Below are 23,726 nucleotides of genomic sequence, written 5' to 3'. Positions count from 1 at the left end.
TCTTAAATTGTTAATATTTCGATTTTACAATATTTAGTTTTTTCGATTTGCACTTTTTCGATTTTCCAGTTTCTTAATTTTTAATTTCCCGATTTTTAATTTTTAAGCTTCTCAATTTTTAATCTTTGGATTTTTCAATTTTCCGTTTCTTCAATTTTTCAAGTTTTTGATTTCTAATTTTTAGATTTTTCGAAATTTTCATTTCATAATTTTTCGTTTTTGATTTTTCAAATTTTACAATTTTGCAACAAAAAATCGGAAAACTAAAAATCAGAAAAATTCACAAATCTAAAAGCTGAAAAGACGAAAAATTACAAAACGAAAAAGTGGAAAATTGAAAAATTGTGAAATCGAAAAACTGTAACATATATGAAATATAAAAAACTGAAAAAGTTTTGAAATTCTGTGAAAGGAAACATTCTGAAATCGTAAAATTAAAGAAGTGAAAAATTGAAGAAACAAACAAAATGAAAAATAAATAAAATTGTAAATCGGAAATCAAGGAAACGAAAAATTGAACAAATTGTATGTAATTGAAAAAACAAAAAAAAAGGAAAATAAAAAACCGAAACGAAAAATTGCAAATTAAAATTTTTAAGAAATGAAAAATTAAAAACCAAAAAATTGAAAAATGGAAAAATTCAAAAATCCTAAAAAAAATGGAAAGTGGAAATATTTTAAAAATTGTCATTTCATATTACATATTGAAAATGAAAACTAGAGAATTTGCAAATCAAAAGAAAAAATTGTGAAATCAAAACATTGAAAAACCGAAAAGTTGAAAAACTAAAGAAAAAAAAATCGGAACGAAAAATAGCAAATCGAAAATTGGAAGAAACGAAAAACTGAAAAATCTAAAATTGAAAAAGTAAAAATCAAAAAATCTGAAACTTGATAAATCGAACAATTGAAAACCGAAAAAGTGAAAACTCGTGAAATTGAAAATCGAAAATGGCAAAATTTAAAATTTGAAACACGACAGTTGGAAAATCGAAAAACTGAAAAATTTAAAATGAAAACTCGTAGGAGAAACGAAAAATTAAAAAATCCAAAAATTGAAAAATTTCACCTTGAAAAAAAGATAAATTGCAAATCGAAAAATAAACACATCGAAAAATTGCAAAATTAAAAATGAAAAACCTAAAAAATTGCTTGTAAAATTGAAGAAAACAAAAAATGAAAAATTGCAAATCAAAAAATTAAGAAAATAAAAAACCGAAACGCAAAATGAGAACTCGAATAAATGAAAAAATTGTGAAATCCAATAACTGAAAAATGGAAAAATTCTAAATTTGTAAAATTGAAAAGTGAAATATCTTCAAGATTATTATTGTTACGTTGATCGGTGATTTAAAAGTCGGCGTGGGTAAAACTGTACAATTTATTTCTTAATAACTCGAATTTACAAACAAAAAAAATTAAATAACAATGGAAACATTCTAAAATTGTAAAATTGAAAATTTAACATTCTCAAAATTATCATTATTGAAATTATTACACATTTAAAATAAAAACTAGAAAAATAGTAATTAGTGGACATCAAAACCGTTGAAATTACATTTATATTACCTTCGTAGCGAATTCATGATAGAGTGCATCACTTGAGGTGTAATATTAATAGTCGGCTATTTCAGCTTTCTTCGAAAAGTTTTAAAAATAATCAACCCACCGAAATTGTTTACGCTGTTATTCTTAAGTAATGTCTTCCGCAGCTTTGATTTTCTCACATGGTTGTACACGTAAATAGAGCAACATTTGTCATAATTCCACCCGAGAAATATTTTAATTTCGGCCAATGGGTCGAATGTGAGGGTTTAATTCCCGCATTGATACAATGGTCCGAGATAACCTTAATAAAGCCAACTCGTCAATAATATTTTGCTTTTTATAAGTTGTTGTCTTCAGAATTAACTCATTTGCATATAAAAACTGCGTAATCTCGTTCTTTGCATTTAAAGTGTCTTTTACGGGTTTGTTTTGAATGATAATTGACGCTGTTCTCGTCTACTCAGTTATTTTTTTTTAGTTGCGCCACAATGTAGAGGTCGTTTCTCATTTCTAGATTTTTTGTGTGGATTTTATTTACAACTTCACGAATCTCGTGAGCAAAACCGTTTCTCTGAAATTATCAGAACACTTGACGCTTAATTACTGAAGCCTGTTTCAAGTTATGGCCTGATTGTTTTCATTAATACGTACGAACTGTGACTTTATTATTGAGCTATTGTGTCGTTTTTTATGGACTCTGAAATGGTCTCATTATTCGGTTTTCATTTATAATAATTTTCCAGGTTTAATTCTTTTATTTTCTCCTATTTCTTATGTTCATTGTATCGGAGAAATTGCACCATAAATGCCGCAGATTTTTCTTGGCCAGTGGTTTTAGGAAATTATTTCTCAGATTACCGTAATCGTATATTTAACAATGGCAAAGGTCAAAATTGCGTTTGAATTTTGTAAGGGGTGGGTTACGTTATTTTTGAAGGTGCGCTTGATCCAAAGGCGTAGGTGGCTTATGGAATAGTAAAATTTAGCACGATGAATAATGGATTGGTTTCAGTTTACCCACATGTGACCACTTTTGTTGGTCGAGGTTTAAAAACGACTTAAAAAATTCCGGTGTGAATTTTTCAGATCTGGGTTTCAGCTGTGCATAGTTTTTTCCACAATCTACAAGTTTTGGGTTGTTATTTTATAAAATTTAAATAACATTTACTCTGGTTATCGTTTTAATCTGCACTATATTCCTAAGATATAGATAGAACTTCATAACAATCAGTCTAGTAGTTTCGGAGACTGTTTAAAAATCAACAGACGAGAAACGATAAACCGACGGAAGCCGAAAAATCAGCGTTTTGTTTTGTTAAAAATATTTTATTCTAGTCAGTGTCCAGTTTATTTTGATTTAAACTGGTTTCAAAAAGGCCGTAATATGTATTATATTTTCGTAATTTGGGAAGGAAATAAAAAAGATTATTTAAATCAAAGCTCATTTTAGTCATTTATTTAAAATAGTTTTGGGGGACTTCGGTGATCTATTTTTGGAAAATTGTGACTTGATTGTTTTTGAGTTAATTTTGGAACAGTTTTTTTTTTGAAAAATTTAAAACAATCTTGAGGTTCTAGGTATTCCTGTTTGGAAAGAATTTCAAAATGCTTTGGGCTCTAGTGTCTTTTCTGATAGTAATTTAATTAAATGTCTTACAGGATATGTCATCTGCCAAAATCGCTCTTATTTTAGCAGTTATTAGCCCCGCCCACCCGCCCCCTGTTTTCTTACAGGGTATGTGATTTGCCAAAATCAGTCGTATCTTAGCAGGTACTAGCCCCACCCACCCACCCTCTCTTTTCTTAGAGGGTATCTCATCTGCCAAAATCAGTTTCATCTTAGCTTTACGAGCTTCAAAAACGAAACACCAAGGGCCACAAATTTTTTTCAATTTATTTAAAAAAGTACGATCAGCAAATTTGTTTTTATATTTTCTTAGTCATTTTCTAGGGACTCTCACGGTTCTTTTAAATGCATCAAAACACCCTAGAGAGCCCAAGATTCTTTGAAATTTTCTCAAAAACGATACACCAAAGGCCACAAGATTCTTTCAGATTATTTCAAAAAGTACGATCAACAAATGACTTTTTTAAATATTTTCTTTGTCACTTTCTAGGGACTTTCACGATTCTTTTAAATTTATAAAAACACCCTAGAGAGCCCAAGATTCTTTGAAATTTTCTCAAAAACGATACACCAAAGACCACAAGATTCTTTCAGATTATTTCAAAAAGTACGATCAGCAAATGTTTTTGTTCTACATATTTTTTTAATAATATTCTAGGGACTTTCACGATTTTTTTAAATTCATAAAAACACCCTAGGAAACCCAAGATTTTTTGAGATTTTCTCAAAAACCAAGGCCACAAGGTTCTTTCAGATTATTTCAAAAAGTACGATCAGCAAATGGCTTTTTTTTTTTAATATTTTCTTAATTATTTTGTAGAGACTATCATGATTCTTTTAAATTTATAAAAACACCGTAGGGAACCCAAGATTCTTTGAAATTTTCCCAGAAACGAAAGACCAAAGACCACAAGGTTCTTTCAGATTATTTCAAAAAATACGATCAGCAAATGTTCTTGTTTTACATATTTTTTAAATAATTTTCTAGCGACACTCACGATTCTTTTAAATTCATAAAAACACCCTAGGAAACCCAAGATTTTTTGAGATTTTCTCAAATACGAAGGCCACAAGATTCTTTCAGGTTGTTTCAAAAAGTACGATCAGCAAATTTTTTTTTTTTTTTTTTACATTTTCTTAATTAGTTTATAAAGACTCTCGCGATTCTTTTAAATTCATAAAAACACCGTAGGGAACCCAAGATTCTTTGAAATTTTCCCAGAAACGAAAGACCAAAGACCACAAGGTTCTTTCAGATTATTTCAAAAAATACGATCAGCAAATGTTTTTATTTTACATATTTTTTAAATAATTTTCTAGGGGCACTCACGATTCTTTTAAATTCATAAAAACACCCTAGGACACCCAAGATTTTTTGAAATTTTCTCAAATACGAAAGCCACAAGATTCTTCCAGATTGTTTTAAAAAGTACGATCAGCAAAATTTTTTTTTTTTTTTACATTTTCTTAATTAGTTTCTAAAGACTCTCACGATTCTTTTAAATTCATTAAAACACCGTAGGGAACCAAAGATTGTTTGAAATTTTCTCAAAAACGAAAGACCAAAGACCACAAAGTTCTTTCAGGTTATTTCAAAAAATACGATCAGCAAATGTTCTTGTTTTACATATTTTTTTAATAATTTTCTAGGGACACTCACGATTCTTTTAAATTCATAAAAACACTCTAGGAAACCCAAGATTTTTTGAGATTTTCTCAAATACGAAGGCCACAAGATTCTTTCAGATTGTTTCAAAAAGTACGATCAGCAAAATTTTTTTTTTTTTTACATTTTCTTAAGTAGTTTATAAAGACTCTCACGATTCTTTTAAATTCATAAAAACACCGTAGGGAACCCAAGGTTCTTTGAAATTTTCTCAAAAACGAAAGACCAAAGACCACAAGGTTCTTTCAGATTATTTAAAAAAATACGATCAGCAAATGTTTTCGTTTTACATATTTTTTTTAATAATTTTCTAGGGACACTCACGATTCTTTTAAATTCATAAAAACACCCTAGGAAACCCAAGAATTTTTGACATTTTCTCAAATACGAAGGCCACAAGATTCTTTCAGATTGTTTCAAAAAGTACGATCAGCAAAATTTTTTTTTGCATTTTCTTAATTAGTTTATAAAGACTCACGATTCTTTTAAATTCATAAAAACACCGTAGGGAACCCAAGATTCTTTGAAATTTTCTCAAAAACGAAAGACCAGAGACCACAAGGTTCTTTCAGATTATTTAAAAAAATAGGATCAGCAAATGTTTTCATTTTACATATTTTTTTTAATAATTTTCTAGGGACACTCACGATTCTTTTAAATTCATAAAAACATCCTAGGAAACCAAGATTTTTTGAAATTTTCTCAAATACGAAGGCCACAAGATTCTTTCAGATTGTTTCAAAAAGTACGATCAGCAAAAATTTTTTTTTTACATTTTCTTAATTAGTTTATAAAGACTCACGATTCTTTTAAATTCATAAAAACACCGTAGGGAATCCAAGATTCTTTGAAATTTTTTCAGAAACGAAAGACCAAAGACCACAAGGTTCTTTCAGATTATTTAAAAAAATACGATCAGCAAATGTTTTCGTTTTACATATTTTTTTTAATAATTTTCTAGGGACACTCACGATTCTTTTAAATTCATAAAAACATCCTAGGAAACCAAGATTTTTTGAAATTTTCTCAAATACGAAGGCCACAAGATTCTTTCAGATTGTTTCAAAAAGTACGATCAGCAAAAATTTTTTTTTTTTTACATTTTCTTAAGTAGTTTATAAAGACCCTCACGATTCTTTTAAATTCATAAAAACACCGTAGGGAATCCAAGATTCTTTGAAATTTTCTCAAAAACGAAAGACCAGAGACCATAAGGTTCTTTCAGATTATTTCAAAAAATACGATCAGCAAATGTTTTCATTTTACATATTTTTTTAAATAATTTTCTAGGGACACTCACGATTCTTTTAAATTCATAAAAACATCCTAGGAAACCAAGATTTTTTGAAATTTTCTCAAATACGAAGGCCACAAGATTCTTTCAGATTGTTACAAAAAGTACGATCAGCAAAATTTTTTTTTTTACAATTTCTTAATTAGTTTATAAAGACTCACGATTCTTTTAAATTCATAAAAACACCCTAGGGAACCCAAGATTGTTTGAAATTTTCTCGAAAACGAAAGACCAAAGACCACAAGGTTCTTTCAGATTATTTCAAAAAATACGATCAGCAAATGCTTTTGTTTTACATATTTTTTTAATAATTTTCTAGGGACACTCACGATTCTTTTAAATTCATAAAAACACCCTAGGAAACCCATGAATTTTTGAAATTTTCTCAAATACGAAGGCCACAAGATTCTTTCAGATTGTGTCAAAAAGTACGATCAGCAAATTTTTTTTTTTTACAATTTCTTAATTAGTTTATAAAGACTCACGATTCTTTTAAATTCATAAAAACACCCTAGGGAACCCAAGATTGTTTGAAATTTTCTCAAAAACGAAAGACCAAAGACCACAAGGTTCTTTCAGATTATTTCAAAAAATACGATCAGCAAATGCTTTTGTTTTACATATTTTTTTAATAATTTTCTAGGGACACTCACGATTCTTTTAAATTCATAAAAACATCCTAGGAAACCAAGATTTTTTGAAATTTTCTCAAATACGAAGGCCACAAGATTCTTTCAGATTGTGTCAAAAAGTACGATCAGCAAATTTTTTTTTTTTTTTACATTTTCTTAATTAGTTTATAAAGATTCTCACGATTCTTTTAAATTCATAAAAACACCGTAGGGAACCCAAGATTCTTTGAAATTTTTTCAAAAACGAAAGACCAAAGACCGCAAGGTTCTTTCAGATTATTTCAAAAAATACGATCAGCAAATGTTTTTGTTTTACATATTTTTTTAATAATTTTCTAGGGACACTCACGATTCTTTTAAATTCATAAAAACACCCTAGGAAACTCAAGATTTTTTTGAAATTTTCTCAAATACGGAGGCCACAAGATTCTTTCAAATTGTTACAAAAAGTACGATCAGCAAAATTTTTTTTTTTACATTTTTTTTATTAGTTTATAAAGACTCACGATTCTTTTAAATTCATAAAAACACCGTAGAGAACCCAAGATTCTTTGAAATTTTCTCAAAAACGAAAGACCAAAGACCATAAGGTTCTTTCAGATTATTTCAAAAAATACGATCAGCAAATGTTCTTGTTTTACATATTTTTTAAATAATTTTCTAGGGACACTCACGATTCTTTTAAATTCATAAAAACACTCTAGGAAACCCAAGATTTTTTGAAATTTTCTCAAATACGGAGGCCACAAGATTCTTTCAGATTGTTACAAAAAGTACGATCAGCAAAATTTTATTTTTACATTTTTTTATTAGTTTATAAAGACTCACGATTCTTTTAAATTCATAAAAACACCGTAGGGAACCCAAGATTCTTTGAAATTTTCTCAAAAACGAAAGACCAAAGACCACAAGATTCTTTCAGATAATTTAAAAAAATACGATCAGCAAATGTTCTTGTTTTACATATTTTTTTAATAATTTTCTAGGGACACTCACGATTGTTTTAAATTCATAAAAACACCCTAGGAAACCCAAGATTTTTTGAGATTTTCTCAAATACGAAGGCCACAAGATTCTTTCAGATTGTTTCAAAAAGTATGATCAGCAACAAATTTTTTTTTTTTTTTTACATTTTCTTAATTAGTTTATAAAGACTCTCACGATTCTTTTAAATTCATAAAAACACCGTAGGGAACCCAAGATTCTTTGAAATTTTCTAAAAAACGAAAGACCAAAAACCACAACGTTCTTTCAGATTATTTCAAAAAATACGATCAGCAAATGTTTTCGATTTACATATTTTTTTTAATAATTTTCTAGGGACACTCACGATTCTTTTAAATTCATAAAAACACCCTAGGAAACCCAAGAATTTTTGAGATTTTCTCAAATACGAAGGCCACAAGATTTTTTCAGATTGTTTCAAAAAGTACGATCAGCAAAGTTTTTTTTTACATTTTCTTAATTAGTTTATAAAGACTCTCACGATTCTTTTAAATTCATAAAAACACCGTAGGGAACCCAAGATTCTTTGAAATTTTGTCAGAAACGAAAGACCAAAGACCACAAGGTTCTTTCAGATTATTTAAAAAAATACGATCAGCAAATGTTTTTGTTTTACATATTTTTTTAATAATTTTCTAGGGACACTCACGATCCTTTTAAATTCATAAAAACACCCTAGGAAACCCAAGATTTTTTGAGATTTTCTCAAATACGAAGGGCACAAGATTCTTTCAGATTGTGTCAAAAAGTACGATCAGCAAAATTTTTTTTTTTTTACATTTTCTTAATCAGTTTATAAAGACTCTCATGATTCTTTTAAATTCATAAAAACACCGTAGGGAACCCAAGATTCTTTGAAACTTTCTCAAAAACGAAAGACCAAAGACCACAAGGTTCTTTCAGATTATTTCAAAAAATACGATCAGCAAATGTTTTTTTTTGTTCTGCATATTTTTTTAATAATTCTCTAGGGACACTCACGATTGTTTTAAATTCATAAAAACACCTTAGGAAACCCAAAAATTTTTGAGATTTTCTCAAATACGAAAGCCACAAGATTCTTTCAGATTGTTTCAAAAAGTACGATCAGCAATTATTTTTACATTTTCTTAATTACTTTATAAAGACTCTCACGATTCTTTTAAATTCATAAAAACACCGTAAGGAATCCAAGATTCTTTGAAATTTTCTCGAAAACGAAACACCAAAGACCACAAGGCTCTTTTAGGTTATTTTAAAAAATGCGATCAGCAAATGTTTTTGTTTTACATATTTTTTTAATAATTTTCTAGGGACACTCACGATTTTTTCAAAATCACAAAAACACCTTAGGAAACCCAAGATTTTTTGAGATTTTCTCAAATACGAAGGCCACAAGATTCTTTCAGATTGTTTCAAAAAGTACGATCAGCAAAATTTTTTTTTTTTACATTTTCTTAAGTAGTTTATAAAGACTCACGATTCTTTTAAATTCATAAAATACCCTAGGGAACCCAAGATATTTTAAATTTTTTTCAAAAACGAAACACTAAAGACCACACGATTCTATCAAATTATTTGAAAAGTACGATCAGCAAATGGCTTTTTTTTAATTTTCTTAATAGTTTTCTAAAGACTGTGACGATTCTTTTAAATCCATAAAACACCCTAGGGAACCCCAGATTCTTTGAAATTTTCTCAAAAAGGAAACACCAAAGGTCACAAGATTCTTTCAGATTATTTGAAAAGTACGATCAGCAAATGGCTCTTTTTTAATTTTCTTAATAATTTTCTAAAGACTGTGAAGATTCTTTTAAATTCATAAAATACACTAGGAAAGCCAAGATTCTTTGAAATTTTCTCAAAAAGGAAACACCAAAGGCCACAAGATTCGTTCAGATTATTTGAAAAAGTACGATCAGCAAATGCCTTTTTTAAATTTTTTCTTAGTCATTTTCTAGGGTCTTGCACGATTCTTTTAAATTCATAAAAACACCCTAGAGAACCCAAGATTTTTTAAAATTTTTTCAAAAACGAAACACTAAAGGCCACACGATTCTTTCAGATTATTTGAAATTTTGAAAAGTACGATCAGCAAGTGACTTTTTTTAAATTTCTTAATAATTTTCTAAAGACTGTGACGATTCTTTGAAATTCATAAAACACCCTAGGAAACCCCAGATTCTTTGAAATTTTCTCAAAAAGGAAACACCAAAGGCCACAAGATTCTTCCAGATTATTTGAAAAAGTACGATTAGCAAATGCTCATTTTATATATTTTCTAAGTCATTTTCTAGGGTCTCGCACGATTCGTTTAAATTCATAAAAACACCCTAGGGAACTCAAGATTCTTTAAAATTTTTTCAAAAACGAAACACTGAAGGCTACACGATTCTTTCAGATTATTTGAAAAGTACGATCAGCAAATGGCTTTTTTTAATTTTCTTAATAATGTTCTGAAGACTGTGACGATTCTTTTAAATTCATAAAATACCCTAGGAAAGCCAAGATTCTTTGAAATTTTCTCAAAAAGGAAACACCAAAGGCCACAAGATTCGTTCAGATTATTTGAAAAAGTACGATCAGCAAATGCCTTTTTTAAATTTTTTCTTAGTCATTTTCTAGGGTCTTGCACGATTCTTTTAAATTCATAAAAACACCCTAGAGAACCCAAGATTTTTTAAAATTTTTTCAAAAACGAAACACTAAAGGCCACACGATTCTTTCAGATTATTTGAAATTTTGAAAAGTACGATCAGCAAGTGACTTTTTTTAAATTTCTTAATAATTTTCTAAAGACTGTGACGATTCTTTGAAATTCATAAAACACCCTAGGAAACCCCAGATTCTTTGAAATTTTCTCAAAAAGGAAACACCAAAGGCCACAAGATTCTTCCAGATTATTTGAAAAAGTACGATTAGCAAATGCTCATTTTATATATTTTCTAAGTCATTTTCTAGGGTCTCGCACGATTCGTTTAAATTCATAAAAACACCCTAGGGAACTCAAGATTCTTTAAAATTTTTTCAAAAACGAAACACTGAAGGCTACACGATTCTTTCAGATTATTTGAAAAGTACGATCAGCAAATGGCTTTTTTTTAATTTTCTTAATAATGTTCTGAAGACTGTGACGATTCTTTTAAATTCATAAAATACCCTAGGAAAGCCAAGATTCTTTGAAATTTTCTCAAAAAGGAAACACCAAAGGCCACAAGATTCGTTCAGATTATTTGAAAAAGTACGATCAGCAAATGCCTTTTTTAAATTTTTTCTTAGTCATTTTCTAGGGTCTTGCACGATTCTTTTAAATTCATAAAAACACCCTAGAGAACCCAAGATTTTTTAAAATTTTTTCAAAAACGAAACACTAAAGGCCACACGATTCTTTCAGATTATTTGAAATTTTGAAAAGTACGATCAGCAAGTGACTTTTTTTAAATTTCTTAATAATTTTCTAAAGACTGTGACGATTCTTTGAAATTCATAAAACACCCTAGGAAACCCCAGATTCTTTGAAATTTTCTCAAAAAGGAAACACCAAAGGTCACAAGATTCTTTCAGATTATTTGAAAAAGTACGATCAGCAAATGCCTTTTTTATATATTTTCTTAGTCCTTTTCTAGGGTCTCGCATGACTCTTTTAAATTCATAAAAACACCCTAGGGAACCCAAGATATTTTAAATTTTTTTCAAAAACGAAGCACTAAAGGCCACACGATTCTTTCAGATTATTTGAAAAGTACGATCAGCAAATGGCTTTTTTTAATTTTCTTAATAATTTTCTAAAGACTGTGAAGATTCTTTTAAATTCATAAAATTCCCCTAGGAAAGCCAAGATTCTTTGAAATTTTCTCAAAAAGGAAACACCAAAGGCCACAAGATTCGTTCAGATTATTTGAAAAAGTACGATCAGCAAATGCCTTTTTTATATATTTTCTTAGTCATTTTCTAGGGTCTCGCATGACTCTTTTAAATTCATAAAAACACCCTAGGGAACCCAAGATATTTTAAATTTTTTTCAAAAACGAAACACTGAAGGCTACACGATTCTTTCAGATTATTTGAAAAGTACGATCAGCAAATGGCTTTTTTTTAATTTTCTTAATAATTTTCTGAAGACTGTGACGATTCTTGTAAATTCATAAAATACCTTAGGGAACCCAAGATTCTTTGAAATTTTCTCAAAAAGGAAACACCAAAGGTCACAAGATTCTTTCAGATTATTTGAAAAAGTACGATCAGCAAATGCCTTTTTTATATATTTTCTTAGTCCTTTTCTAGGGTCTCGCATGACTCTTTTAAATTCATAAAAACACCCTAGGGAACCCAAGATATTTTAAATTTTTTTCAAAAACGAGACACTAAAGGCCACACGATTCTTTCAGATTATTTGAAAAGTACGATCAGGAAATGGCTTTTTTTTAATTTGTTAATAATTTTCTAAGGACTGTGACGATTTTTTTAAATTCATAAAAACACCCTAAGGAACCCAAGATTCTTGGAAATTTTCTCAAAAACGAACCAGCAAAAGGCACAAGATTCAAGTACGATCAGCAAATGGCTTTTTTATATTTTTTAAGTCATTGTCTAGGGACTTTCACGATTCTTTTAAGTTCATAAAATCATCCTAGGTAGCCCAAGATTGCTTGAAATTTTCTCAAAAACGAAACAGTAAAGCCCACAAGATTCTTTCAGATTATTTAAAAAAGCACGATCAGCAAATGGCTTTTTTTTATTAAGTTAGTAATTTTCTAGGGACTTTGACGATTCTTTTAAATTCATAAAATCCGGCTAGGGAACCCAAGATTCTTTGAAATTTTTTCAGGAACAAGGGCCACAAGATTCTTTCAGATTATTTAAAAAAGAAAAAAATTCATTTGATGAATTTTCTTGTATTTTCTTATTTTTTTTTTTTTTTAATTTGAGTACAGTAATTTTCTTGAACATTGGTCTAAAATTGTTTACATAGACCTTCCCCCGCACCTAGGTCGACATTTAAATATTATTCACTAAGTAAATTTTTGAAGTGACGTCATCAAAATTTTGCTGGGAATAGTAAACAATTTTTTTAATTCTTAAAAAAACCTAGAAATTAGTTTTAAAATAAAATAATAACGATCTCAAGACTCGTTCAACCAGTTACTTGTCACTATTACAAAGCGTTGTACCTACAATTGTTTGTAACATCTAGATTTCCAAAGTTGAAAGTAAGGACAAAGTAATATTTTTTTTTTACTATAGTTACAACTGGAAAAGATAATGCAGAACAAGTTCAATTAAATTTTAATTCCTTAGATTTTTATGCGTTGTCAACAATGAATCGCGGTTCGTCGTTAAACAAGTTAGCTTCAATTCGAATTAATTCAAGTCCATTTAATCGACTTTGTTAATGAGGAAGCCGCAACACATCGTCACCATTTTCTCGAAATAGTACATTTAATTTATGTATTTGTTTTTAATCCTTATGACCTCGCAACGCAACAACAACTAAACAAACGCATCAGTATCAAATATTAATATCGAAAATCGCAACCAAACCCACCCCCGATTTGTCCCTACCCCGGAAACCAGCCGAAAGCATGAAGTCCAACCGAGCCGGATTTCGCTTACGCCCCGTAACCGAAATCCGCGCCGTTGAGGTTATGTGTAATCAAAATTGTCCTTGAGTCGCTGCCAGTCGTGCCATTTTCTTACCCTCACCCCGGCCCGACCCCGCGTAATCCCTCTTGTTTTTTAGGATACTACGGCAGTGGAGGCACTTATCCATATCAGGCGTACGGTGTGGGAGACGGGACATGGTCGAACGGTACGGACCCCATGACCTTTCTGAGCGGCTATCCGCACGATTCCTACTCAATGGACGGTTAGTTCGGAGCGGGCGAATCGACAATCTCTAATTTTCTCTTTTTGTGTCGTTTTGAAGGGATGTTCGGCCCGTCCACCACCTTCTCGACGCCGACGGCGTTCGGGCAGCCGTCGTCCTTCAACTACTTCCACAGCAACGGAGACTACAGCACGTGGGGCAGCCAGCTAGGTGGCCAACGCAAGTACGAAGACTACTACAGGGATCCGTCAAACATGTACACTCAGGCTGTGCCAGATTCGATAAAAAGCGTAGAGCAGGCCATGCAAATACTAGGTAAGGGGGATTCTACCTGCTACCGGTACAATGCCTTTATTTGAGTATTCACTCGGAAATGTGGAAAAAATATTTATTGTTCCTATTTAAAAAAGAAAAATAATATTCGTCGAGGTTTACACTCATCTGCATTGATCTGAGTATTTTCGTTTAAACTACGTACTATTTAGAATATTTATTACATAATAGAGAGAAATACCAAAAACTAAAGTCATTTTTATAATACCGTACGATAAAAAAGTCGTCTAGTAGACCATGAACTGTATTTCTAAGATAACGATGTTGGTATTTCAAGTATTTGACACTTTATTAGACAGTTATGTGAGCGTAACTGTCAAACTGAATCAACAACGCATTGGTGTTGCCAACATAATTTTTTAACATTAAATTTCAGAGGTAGCTAGACGACGTTTTTTATTTGATCATACTGAGTTTAGAGAATTTACGATTAATAAAATTACGTCACAGTATAAATTATTTTCCACATTTAGAAAATAAATCCGAAGAGTACTTTCAAGTTAAAAAATATTTCATAAATAAAATCCTCTAGTAGTCCATGAAATTTATTTTTAAAATAATGAGGTTGGTACCACGAACGTCTTCTTTTTTCGATCATATGGTATTATTTCTTTTAATAATGACGTAAAAAAAGAGAATAGAAAAACATTATTATTTAAAAAATAAATTTCAAGGATTTTTTTTTCGAACATACGGTATTACATATTTCTTTTAATAACGAAATTACGTAAATAAATAAAGAAAGTGAATTGAAAAACAGGGTGTTCTATTTGAAAACACCGTTGTAAGGATGTTTGAAATATTTTATTTTAAAATTTTTATTAACGCTCTGTATGCGAAGACTCAATTTGGTAAATACGACAATAAAGTGTGTACTTTTGTTTGTCTATCTATTAAATAGAATATGATCGAAAAAAAAATGTGCTCTGGTAGGCCATGAAATTTATTTTTTAAATTATTTAATTTTATTATGTTGGCGATACCAACGCGTCCTTGTTTATTTTGACAGTTTCGGTGAAGTAACTGTCAAATATAGTCCCAAATGGCTGCAATACCAACACTATTATTTAAAAAATAAGTTTCAAAGCTTTCACAAGGATTTCTTTTTTCGAACGTACGGTATTACATATTTCTTTTAATAACGAAATTACATAAATAAATAAAGAAAGTGAATTGAAAAACAGGGTGTTCTATTTGAAAACACCGTTGTAAGGATGTTTGAAATATTGTATTTTAAAATTTTTATTAACGCTCGGTATGCGAAGACTCAATTTGGTTAATACGACAATGAAGTGTGTACTTGTGTTTGTCTCTCGATTAAATAGAAAATGATCGAAAAAAAGTCGTTTGGTAGGCCATGAAATTTATTTTTTAAATTATTTAATTTTATTATGTTGGCGATACCACCGCGTCCTTGTTAATTTTGACAGTTTCGGTGAAGTAACTGTCAAATACAGTCCCAATGGCTGCAATACCAACACTATTATTAAAAAAATAAGTTTCAAAGCTTTCACAAGGATTTGTTTTTTCGAACATACGGTATTACATATTTCTTTTAATAACGAAATTACGTAAATAAATAAAGAAAGTGAATTGAAAAACAGGGTGTTCTATTTGAAAACACCGTTGTAAGGATGTTTGAAATATTGTATTTTAAAATTTTTATTAACGCTCTGTATGCGAAGACTCAATTTGGTTAATACGACAATGAAGTGTGTACTTTTGTTTGTCTCTCTATTAAATAGAATATGATCGAAAAAAAAATGTGCTCTGGTAGGCCAGGAAATTTATTTTTTAAATTATTTAATTTTATAATGTTGGCGATACCAACGCGTCCTTGTTTATTTTGACAGTTTCGGTGAAATAACTGTCAAATATAGTCCCAATGGCTGCAATACCAACACTATTATTTAAAAAATAAGTTTCAAAGCTTTCACAAAGATTTCTTTTTTCGAACATACGGTATTACATATTTCTTTTAATAACGAAATTACATAAATAAATAAAGAAAGTGAATTGAAAAACAGGGTGTTGTATTTGAAAACACCGTTGTAAGGATGTTTGAAATATTGTATTTTAAAATTTTTATTAACGCTCTGTATGCGAAGACTTAATTTGGTTAATACGACAATAAAGTGTGTACTTTTGTGTGTTTATTTATTAAATAGAATATGATCGAAAAAAAAATGTTCTCTGGTAGGCAATGAAATTTATTTTTTAAATTATTTAATTTTATTAAGTTGACAATACCAACGCGTCCTTGTTTATTTTGACAGTTTCGGTGAAGTAACTGTCAAATATAGTCCCAATGGCTGCAATACCAACACTATTATTTAAAAAATAAGTTTCAAAGCTTTCACAAGGATTTCTTTTTTCGAACATGCGGTATTACATATTTCTTTTAATAACGAAATTACGTAAATAAATAAAGAAAGTGAATTGAAAAACAGGGTGTTCTATTTGAAAACACCGTTGTAAGGATGTTTGTAATATTGTATTTTAAAATTTTTATTAACGCTCTGTATGCGAAGACTCAATTTGGTAAATACGACAATAAAGTGTGTACTTTTGTTTGTCTCTCTATTAAATAGAAAATGATCGAAAAAAAGTTGTCTGGTAGGCCATGAAATTTATTTTTTAAATTATTTAATTTTATAATGTTGGCGATACCAACGCGTCCTTGTTTATTTTGACAGTTTCGGTGAAGTAACTGTCAAATATAGTCCCAATGGCTGCAATACCAACACTATTATTTAAAAAATAAGTTGCAAAGCTTTCACAAGGATTTCATTTTTCGAACATACGGTATTACATATTTCTTTTAATAACGAAATTACATAAATAAATAAAGAAAGTGAATTGAAAAACAGGGTGTTCTATTTGAAAACACCGTTGTAAGAATGTTTGAAATATTATATTTTAAAATTTTTATTAACGCTCTGTATGTGAAGACTTAATTTGGTTAATACGACAATAAAGTGTGTATTTTTGTTTGTTTATTTATTAAATAGAATATGATCGAAAAAAAATGTTCTCTGGTAGGCAATGAAATTTATTTTTTAAATTATTTAATTTTATTAAGTTGACAATACCAACGCGTCCTTGTTTATTTTGACAGTTTCGGTGAAATAACTGTCAAATATAGTCCCAAATGGCTGCAATACCAACACAATTATTTAAAAAATAAATTTCAAAGCTTTCACAAGGATTTTTTTTTGGAACATACAGTATTACATATTTCTTTTAATAACGAAATTATATAAATAAATAATTATAGTGAATTGAAAAACAGGGTGTTCTATTTGAAAACACCGTTGTAAGAATGTTTGAAATATTATATTTTAAAATTTTTATGAACGCTCTGTATGCGAAGAATCAATTTAGTTAATACGACAGTAAAGTGACTATTTTTGTTTGTCTCTCTATTAAATAGAATATGATCGAAAAAAAAATGTTCTCTGGTAGGCAATGAAATTTATTTTTTAAATTATTTAATTTTATTAAGTTGACAATACCAACGCGTCCTTGTTTATTTTGACAGTTTCGGTGAAGTAACTGTCAAATATAGTCCCAAATGGCTGCAATACCAACACTATTATTTAAAAAATAAGTTTCAAAGCTTTCACAAGGATTTCTTTTTTCGAACATATGGTATTACATATTTCTTTTAATAACGAAATTACGTAAATAAATAAAGTGACTTGAAAAACAGGGTGCTCTGTTTCAAAACACCGTTGTAAGGATGTTTGAAATATTATATTTTAAAATTTTTATGAACGCTCTGTATGCGAAGAATCAATTTAGTTAATACGACAATAAAGTGACTATTTTTGTTTGTCTCTCTATTAAATAGAATATGATCGAAAAAAAAATGTTCTCTGGTAGGCCATGAAATTTATTTTTTAAATTATTTAATTTTATTATGTTGGCGACACCAACGCGTCCTTGTTTATTTTGACAGTTTCGGTGAAGTAACTGTCAAATATAGTCCCAAATGGCTGCAATACCAACACTATTATTTAAAAAATAAATTTCGAACATATGGTATTACATATTTCTTTTAATAACGAAATTACGTAAATAAAGAGAGTGAATTAAAAAACAGGGTGTTCTATTTGAAAACACCGTTGTAAGGATGTTTGAAATATTGTATTTTAAAATTTTTATTAACGCTCTGTATGCGAGACTCAATTTGGTTAATACAACAATAAAGTGTGTATTTTGTTTGTCTCTCTATTAAATAGAAGAATATGATAAAAAAAAAAGTTCTCTGGTAAGCAATGAAATTTATTTTTTAAATTATTTAATTTTATTATGTTGACAATACCAAATAGCTGCAATGCCAACATCATTATTTTAAAAATAAATTTCATGGCCTACTAGAGAGCTTCTTTTTTCGATCATACGGTATTATTTCTTTTAATAGTGAATTTATTTACGTAAAAAAAAAGAAAATAGAGAAACAGTAAAATGCAAGATATTCTATTTGGAAAAACTGATGTAAGGATATTTGAAGATTATGTTTTAAATTTTTTTATAAACAGGACTCAATTTCATTAATACCATAATAAAGTGCTTATCTCTATAAAAACAATATGATAAATAAAAATGTTCTCTTGTAAAAAATTTTTTTTTAAGTAATCATGTTGGCAACACTAACGCGTCCTAGTTCAGTTGTGACATTTTTGGTTAAGTAACTGTCAAATAAAGTTTCAAAAAGCTGCAATACCAACATGATTATTTTAAAAATAAATTTCATGGCCTAACGAGCACTTTTTTTTCGATCGTATGGTATTATGTCTTTTAATAATGAAATTACGTAAATAAAGCAAGTTAATAAAAAAACAGTGTGTTTTGTTTGAAAACGCCGTTTTAAGGATATTTAAAAATTATATTTTAGAATTTTTATAATCACTCGGTATTCTACGACTGAATTTTATTAATATGATAATAAGGTACGTACTTTTGTTCGTCTCCCTATTAAATACAGTATGATAAAACAAAGTCTTCTGGTAGCCCATGAAATTTGTTTTTAAAATAATGATATTGGCAACACTAACGCATCCTTGTTCAGTTTGACAGTTTCGATCAAATAACTGTCAAATAAAGTCTCAAATAGCTGCAATGCCAACATCATTCTTTTAAAAATAAATTTCATGGCCTACTAGAGAACTTCTTTTTTCGATCATACGGTATTATTTCTTTTAATAGTGAATTTATTTACGTAAAAAAAACGAAAATAGAGAAAGAGTAAAATGCAAGATGTTCTATTTGAAAAAACTGATGTAAGGATGTTTGAAAATTATGTTTTAAATTTTTTTATAAACAGGACTCAATTTCATTAATACCATAATAATAAAAAAATCTTAATAGAGTCTGCTAAGAAAATTAGTTTTAATGTCGTAGTATAGTCAAAATTTTTGTTGACAATTACGTTTATTTACAATTTTATCAAATCAGTACGTGGAATTTAATCAGTAAAATAGATTTAATTGACGTTAAAAATAATCACTTAGTAACCATTTAAACGGGTCTTCCTGTAAGTAAAGTGGAAATACTGTGAGAAGAACACACCAACCTGGAAGTGATAAATTGTGACACGATATGTTCTTCTCGCACTATTTGCACTCTACTAGTGTCATTTTAAAATAATTATCGCAAATCATATTTTATATATTTTAAAGTATTTTATTATTAAAAAAAAGTCAAGAATCTGTGCATTGAGTGCACACCAGTCAATGTTATCATGCATCATATCGCGGCATTAAATGAACTATAAGTACAACAGCAATCTTATCGTGAAAAAGTTCCACGAACACTTTTCTAGGCCATTAAGAGGATAAATTTTCTACGCACAGGTGCTGAAAAGGATAAATGGAATATCAGTAAACTTTTGCGCATTAAAACTTCGCCTCTCTTGTGTTTATTTCATGAGTGAATAATTTAATTTTTGGCGGAAATTTAAGCCCCAACGACGACACCGTTAAGAAATCGAGATAATATTTGCCATTGTAGCGCTTTTAACGTCTCAAATGACGGATTTGTGCGTAATTAAGAACGGTAAATTTATTGTAAGCTCCTTGAAACTATCGATTTGACATTTAAGTTTTTTTTATAGCCAACTATAAATGAATTCTTTTTCGATATGTGTTTTTTTATCGTGATAAAAATGCAGCTGTACCTACTTTTACTTATGTGACGCCATCACAATTAATTTGGCCAGATTTCGACAATAGTTTGACATTTCGAGTTTCAGATTTTACAAACATTTTGTATCAATTAAGTTGGCCTTTTAGCAAGCTGAACCGGAACTTGACTTACAAGATTCTTGATATGATAGGATATTTAATGCACTAGAAATATGTAATTTCACTCGACTTGGTTATAATTAGCCATATTTTTCGTGTTAACAAAGTGAGTTGGAATAGGGCCAATTGTGTTTTATAAAGTTAATAAACTGTTAAATTCGTCAATTTATATTCGTATGTGGCGTGCCTAAGATATTTACAAGAAAAACAACACTAAATTATTTCTTGACAACTTTTTTTTTACCAAATTCGAGTTTATCCTTGTTTTGTAAAAAAAAATTAACAAGTGAGAATTTTTTGATGACCTTTTTTTTGTTACGGCGCCACAAGATAAATTGTATAAGTTACAAAATAACCACAACAATGCAAAAGAATGTTGTAAACAATCGATAACGTCACATCTATTTACAAAAAGAAGCAAAAGTCTATGTAAATTTCCGTCAATAAAATCGGTCCGACATCGAATTGTAATAAATTTAAAATTGTGTTTAGTCTTTGTTTATCTGTTTATTTTTTTATTGAAAAAATAAAATTGTGCCAAAATCAGCGACACGCTCGAAATATCGATTAGTCAGTGATTCGTGGACACGAAAGCATGCAAAGAACTGTTGGAATAGTGCCATTCCGGATTATTTATTTATCTAGCGAGCTTAAAGTTCATTGGCTGGGAAATATTGATGATTCAAGTCGTTGCAGGTGTTTTTATATATGCGACGAAGACAAAGCGACTCATTAAAAATGTGTAAAACAATCAATTTTTATCATCGCTTTCTAATCGTTTCTGGGAAAACGAGTTTATTTGGTGAAATCAGAGGCATTGTGATTTTCCGCTATTTTCGGTCCTAGGATAAAATGTTGAATTGGATCGGTCTGGGTTTAATAAATTAAGCTGCATTAAGTTAATTGCGCACGATTCTGCGAACGGAGAGCAATTTTTCTAATGAAAGCGGATTTTTGTTGTCCGTTACTGATGGACTATTTTTGTGTTCAATTTTCACGTAATTCTAATTTCGTTTTAAAGGCGTGTTGAGTATCGTTTGAAAGTTAGCAGCTGTGTTTATTCACCTTTGTATTGTGATGAGTGAGCTAGTTGTATCAGCGGAACTCATTTTATTTGAATAGACTTAAAATCGGATTATACACTAGTCTGAAGTATGCGCTAGTTTCACGTTTGTTTTTGTCTTCGGGTTTCTCAGGCTGGGTTTTTGTTCGACGACGCTGCTGAAAATTCTAAATGACTATTTGATTGTTTCTGGAAGGCGGTTCTTATTTATTTGGTTCATAATTTCTCACGAGATACATTCGAGCGTATTTACTATCCCGCGAGGAAAAGTAAATTTTTTAATGGGGACTAGGAAATGAGCGCAGAAATAACGACTTCGTTTCGGTTCCTTCGAAACCGGAGACGGCATAAAAATGGCGCCGGTTTCCGTGTTCCATTTCCATTTTTTTTATTCGAGTAGTTGGAAAATCGAAAAACTAAAAGATCAGACAAGATTGAGAAATCTTTATTAAATTTTTCAAGTTCTCGCTATCCAATTTTTAAATTTTTCTACATTTTTTTTAATTCGAATAGTTCAAAAATCGAAAAACTGAAATAAACGCAACACATTAATGAATCGAAAAATTGGGAAGGAGAAAATTTTTTATTAATTTTTTTTAAATTGGTACAATAAAAATTATTATTAGTATTATTAAAAGAAGCGAAATTGGAAAACCCAAAAATTGAAAGATCGAAAAATTGAAACATTACAAATCAAAAATTGATAAATTAAAAATCAAAATTTGAAAAATCGTGAAAGTGATTTTTTTTTAATTATCATTATGTACTTCAAATGAAAGGTAGAAAAATTGCAAATCAAAAATTGAAGACACGAAAACTTAAAAAATTGAGAGACTGAAAAATCTAAAATTGATAAACGAAAGACTAAAAAAATCTAAAATTTGAAAAATCGAAACATTAAATTTTACAATTTTTCCATTTTGTTTTTTATTCGAATAGTTGAAAAAACGAAAAACTGAAAAAAGGCGAAAAATTAATGAATCGAAAAATTGGAAAGGAGACAATTTTTAATTAATTTATTTAAAATTGGTTCAATAAAAATTATGATTATTATTATTATTAAAAAAAGGCGAAATCGAAAAATTGGAAAACCCAAAAATTGAAAGATCGAAAAATTGAAACATTACAAATCAAAAATTGATAAATTAAAAATCAAAATTTGAAAAATCGTGAAAGTGATTTTTTTTTTAATTATCATTATGTACTTCAAATGAAAGGTAGAAAAATTGCAAATCAAAAATTGAAGAAACGAAAACTTGAAAAATTGAGAGACTGAAAAATCTAAAATTATTAAACGAAAAACTAAAAAAAAATCTAAAAGTTGAAAAGTCGAAAAATTAAATTTTGCAATTTTTCCATTTTGTTTATTCGAATAGTTGAAAAATCGAAAAACTGAAAAAAACCCAAAAAATTTATGAATCGAAAAATTGGGAGGGAGAAAATTTTTAATTAATTTATTTAAAATTGGTTCAATAAAAATTATTATTAGTATTATTAAAAGAGGCGAAATCCAAAAATTGAAAGATCGAAAAATTGAAACATTACAAATCAAAAATTGATAAATTAAAAATCAAAATTTGAAAAATCGTGAAAGTGATTTTTTTTTAATTATCATTATGAACTTCAAATGAAAGGTAGAAAAATTGTAAATCAAAAATTGAAGAAACGAAAACTTGAAAAATTGAGAGACTGAAAAATCTAAAATTGATTAACGAAAAACTAAAAAAATCTAAAATTTGAAAAATCGAAACATTAAATTTTGTAATTTTTCCATTTTGTTTTTTATTAGAATAGTTGACAAATCGAAAAACTGAAAAAACGCAAAAAATGAATGAATCCAAAAATTGGGATGGAGAAAATTTTTAATTATTTTATTTTAAATTGGTTCAATAAAAATTATTATTATTATTAAAAGAGGCGAAATCCAAAAATTGGAAAACCCAAAAATTGAAAGATCGAAAAATTGAAACATTACAAATCAAAAATTGAAAAATTAAAAATAAAAATTTGAAAAATCGTGAAAGTGATTTTTTTTTAATTATCATTATGTACTTCAAAGGAAAGGTAGAAAAATTGCAAATCAAAAATTGAAGACACGAAAACTTGAAAAATTGGGAGACTGAAAAATCTAAAATTGAAAACGAAAAACTAAAAAAAATCTGAAAGTTGAAAAATCGAAAAATTAAATTTTGCAATTTTTCCATTTTTTTTTATTCGAATCGTTGAAAAATCGAAAAACTGAAAAAACGCAAAAAATTAATGAGTCCAAAAATTGGGAAGGAGAAAATTTTTGATTAATTTATTTAAAATTGGTTCAGTAAAAATTATTATTATTATTAAAAGAGGCGAAATCCAAAAATTGGAAAACCCAAAAATTGAAAGATCGAAAAATTGAAACATTACAAATCAAAAATTGAAAAATTAAAATCAAAATTTGAAAAATC

At 28.8% G+C, this 23,726-nt stretch overlaps 1 protein-coding gene across 3 annotated transcripts in view; it reads left to right on the top strand.

Annotated features, from left to right (window-relative positions):
* LOC135130844 (YTH domain-containing family protein 3) overlaps positions 1-23,726 on the top strand; it is a 95,833-nt gene that overhangs the window by 21,935 nt on the left and 50,172 nt on the right. For all 3 annotated transcript variants that reach the window (XM_064058277.1, XM_064058276.1, XM_064058275.1), the window contains 2 exons: positions 13,492-13,617; positions 13,678-13,893. In XM_064058277.1, coding sequence (XP_063914347.1) covers positions 13,492-13,617; positions 13,678-13,893 — 342 coding nt within the window. The remainder of the gene's footprint in view (positions 1-13,491; positions 13,618-13,677; positions 13,894-23,726) is intronic.

This window comes from Zophobas morio, unplaced genomic scaffold (genome assembly GCF_036711695.1).
Source record: "Zophobas morio isolate AGI-343-1 ecotype UQ-CSIRO unplaced genomic scaffold, CSIRO_AGI_Zmor_V1 ptg000018l, whole genome shotgun sequence".
NCBI classification, from domain to species: Eukaryota; Metazoa; Arthropoda; class Insecta; order Coleoptera; family Tenebrionidae; genus Zophobas; species Zophobas morio.
Note: the sequence above shows the minus strand (reverse complement) of the source record. Positions and strands in the feature narration are given on the sequence as shown.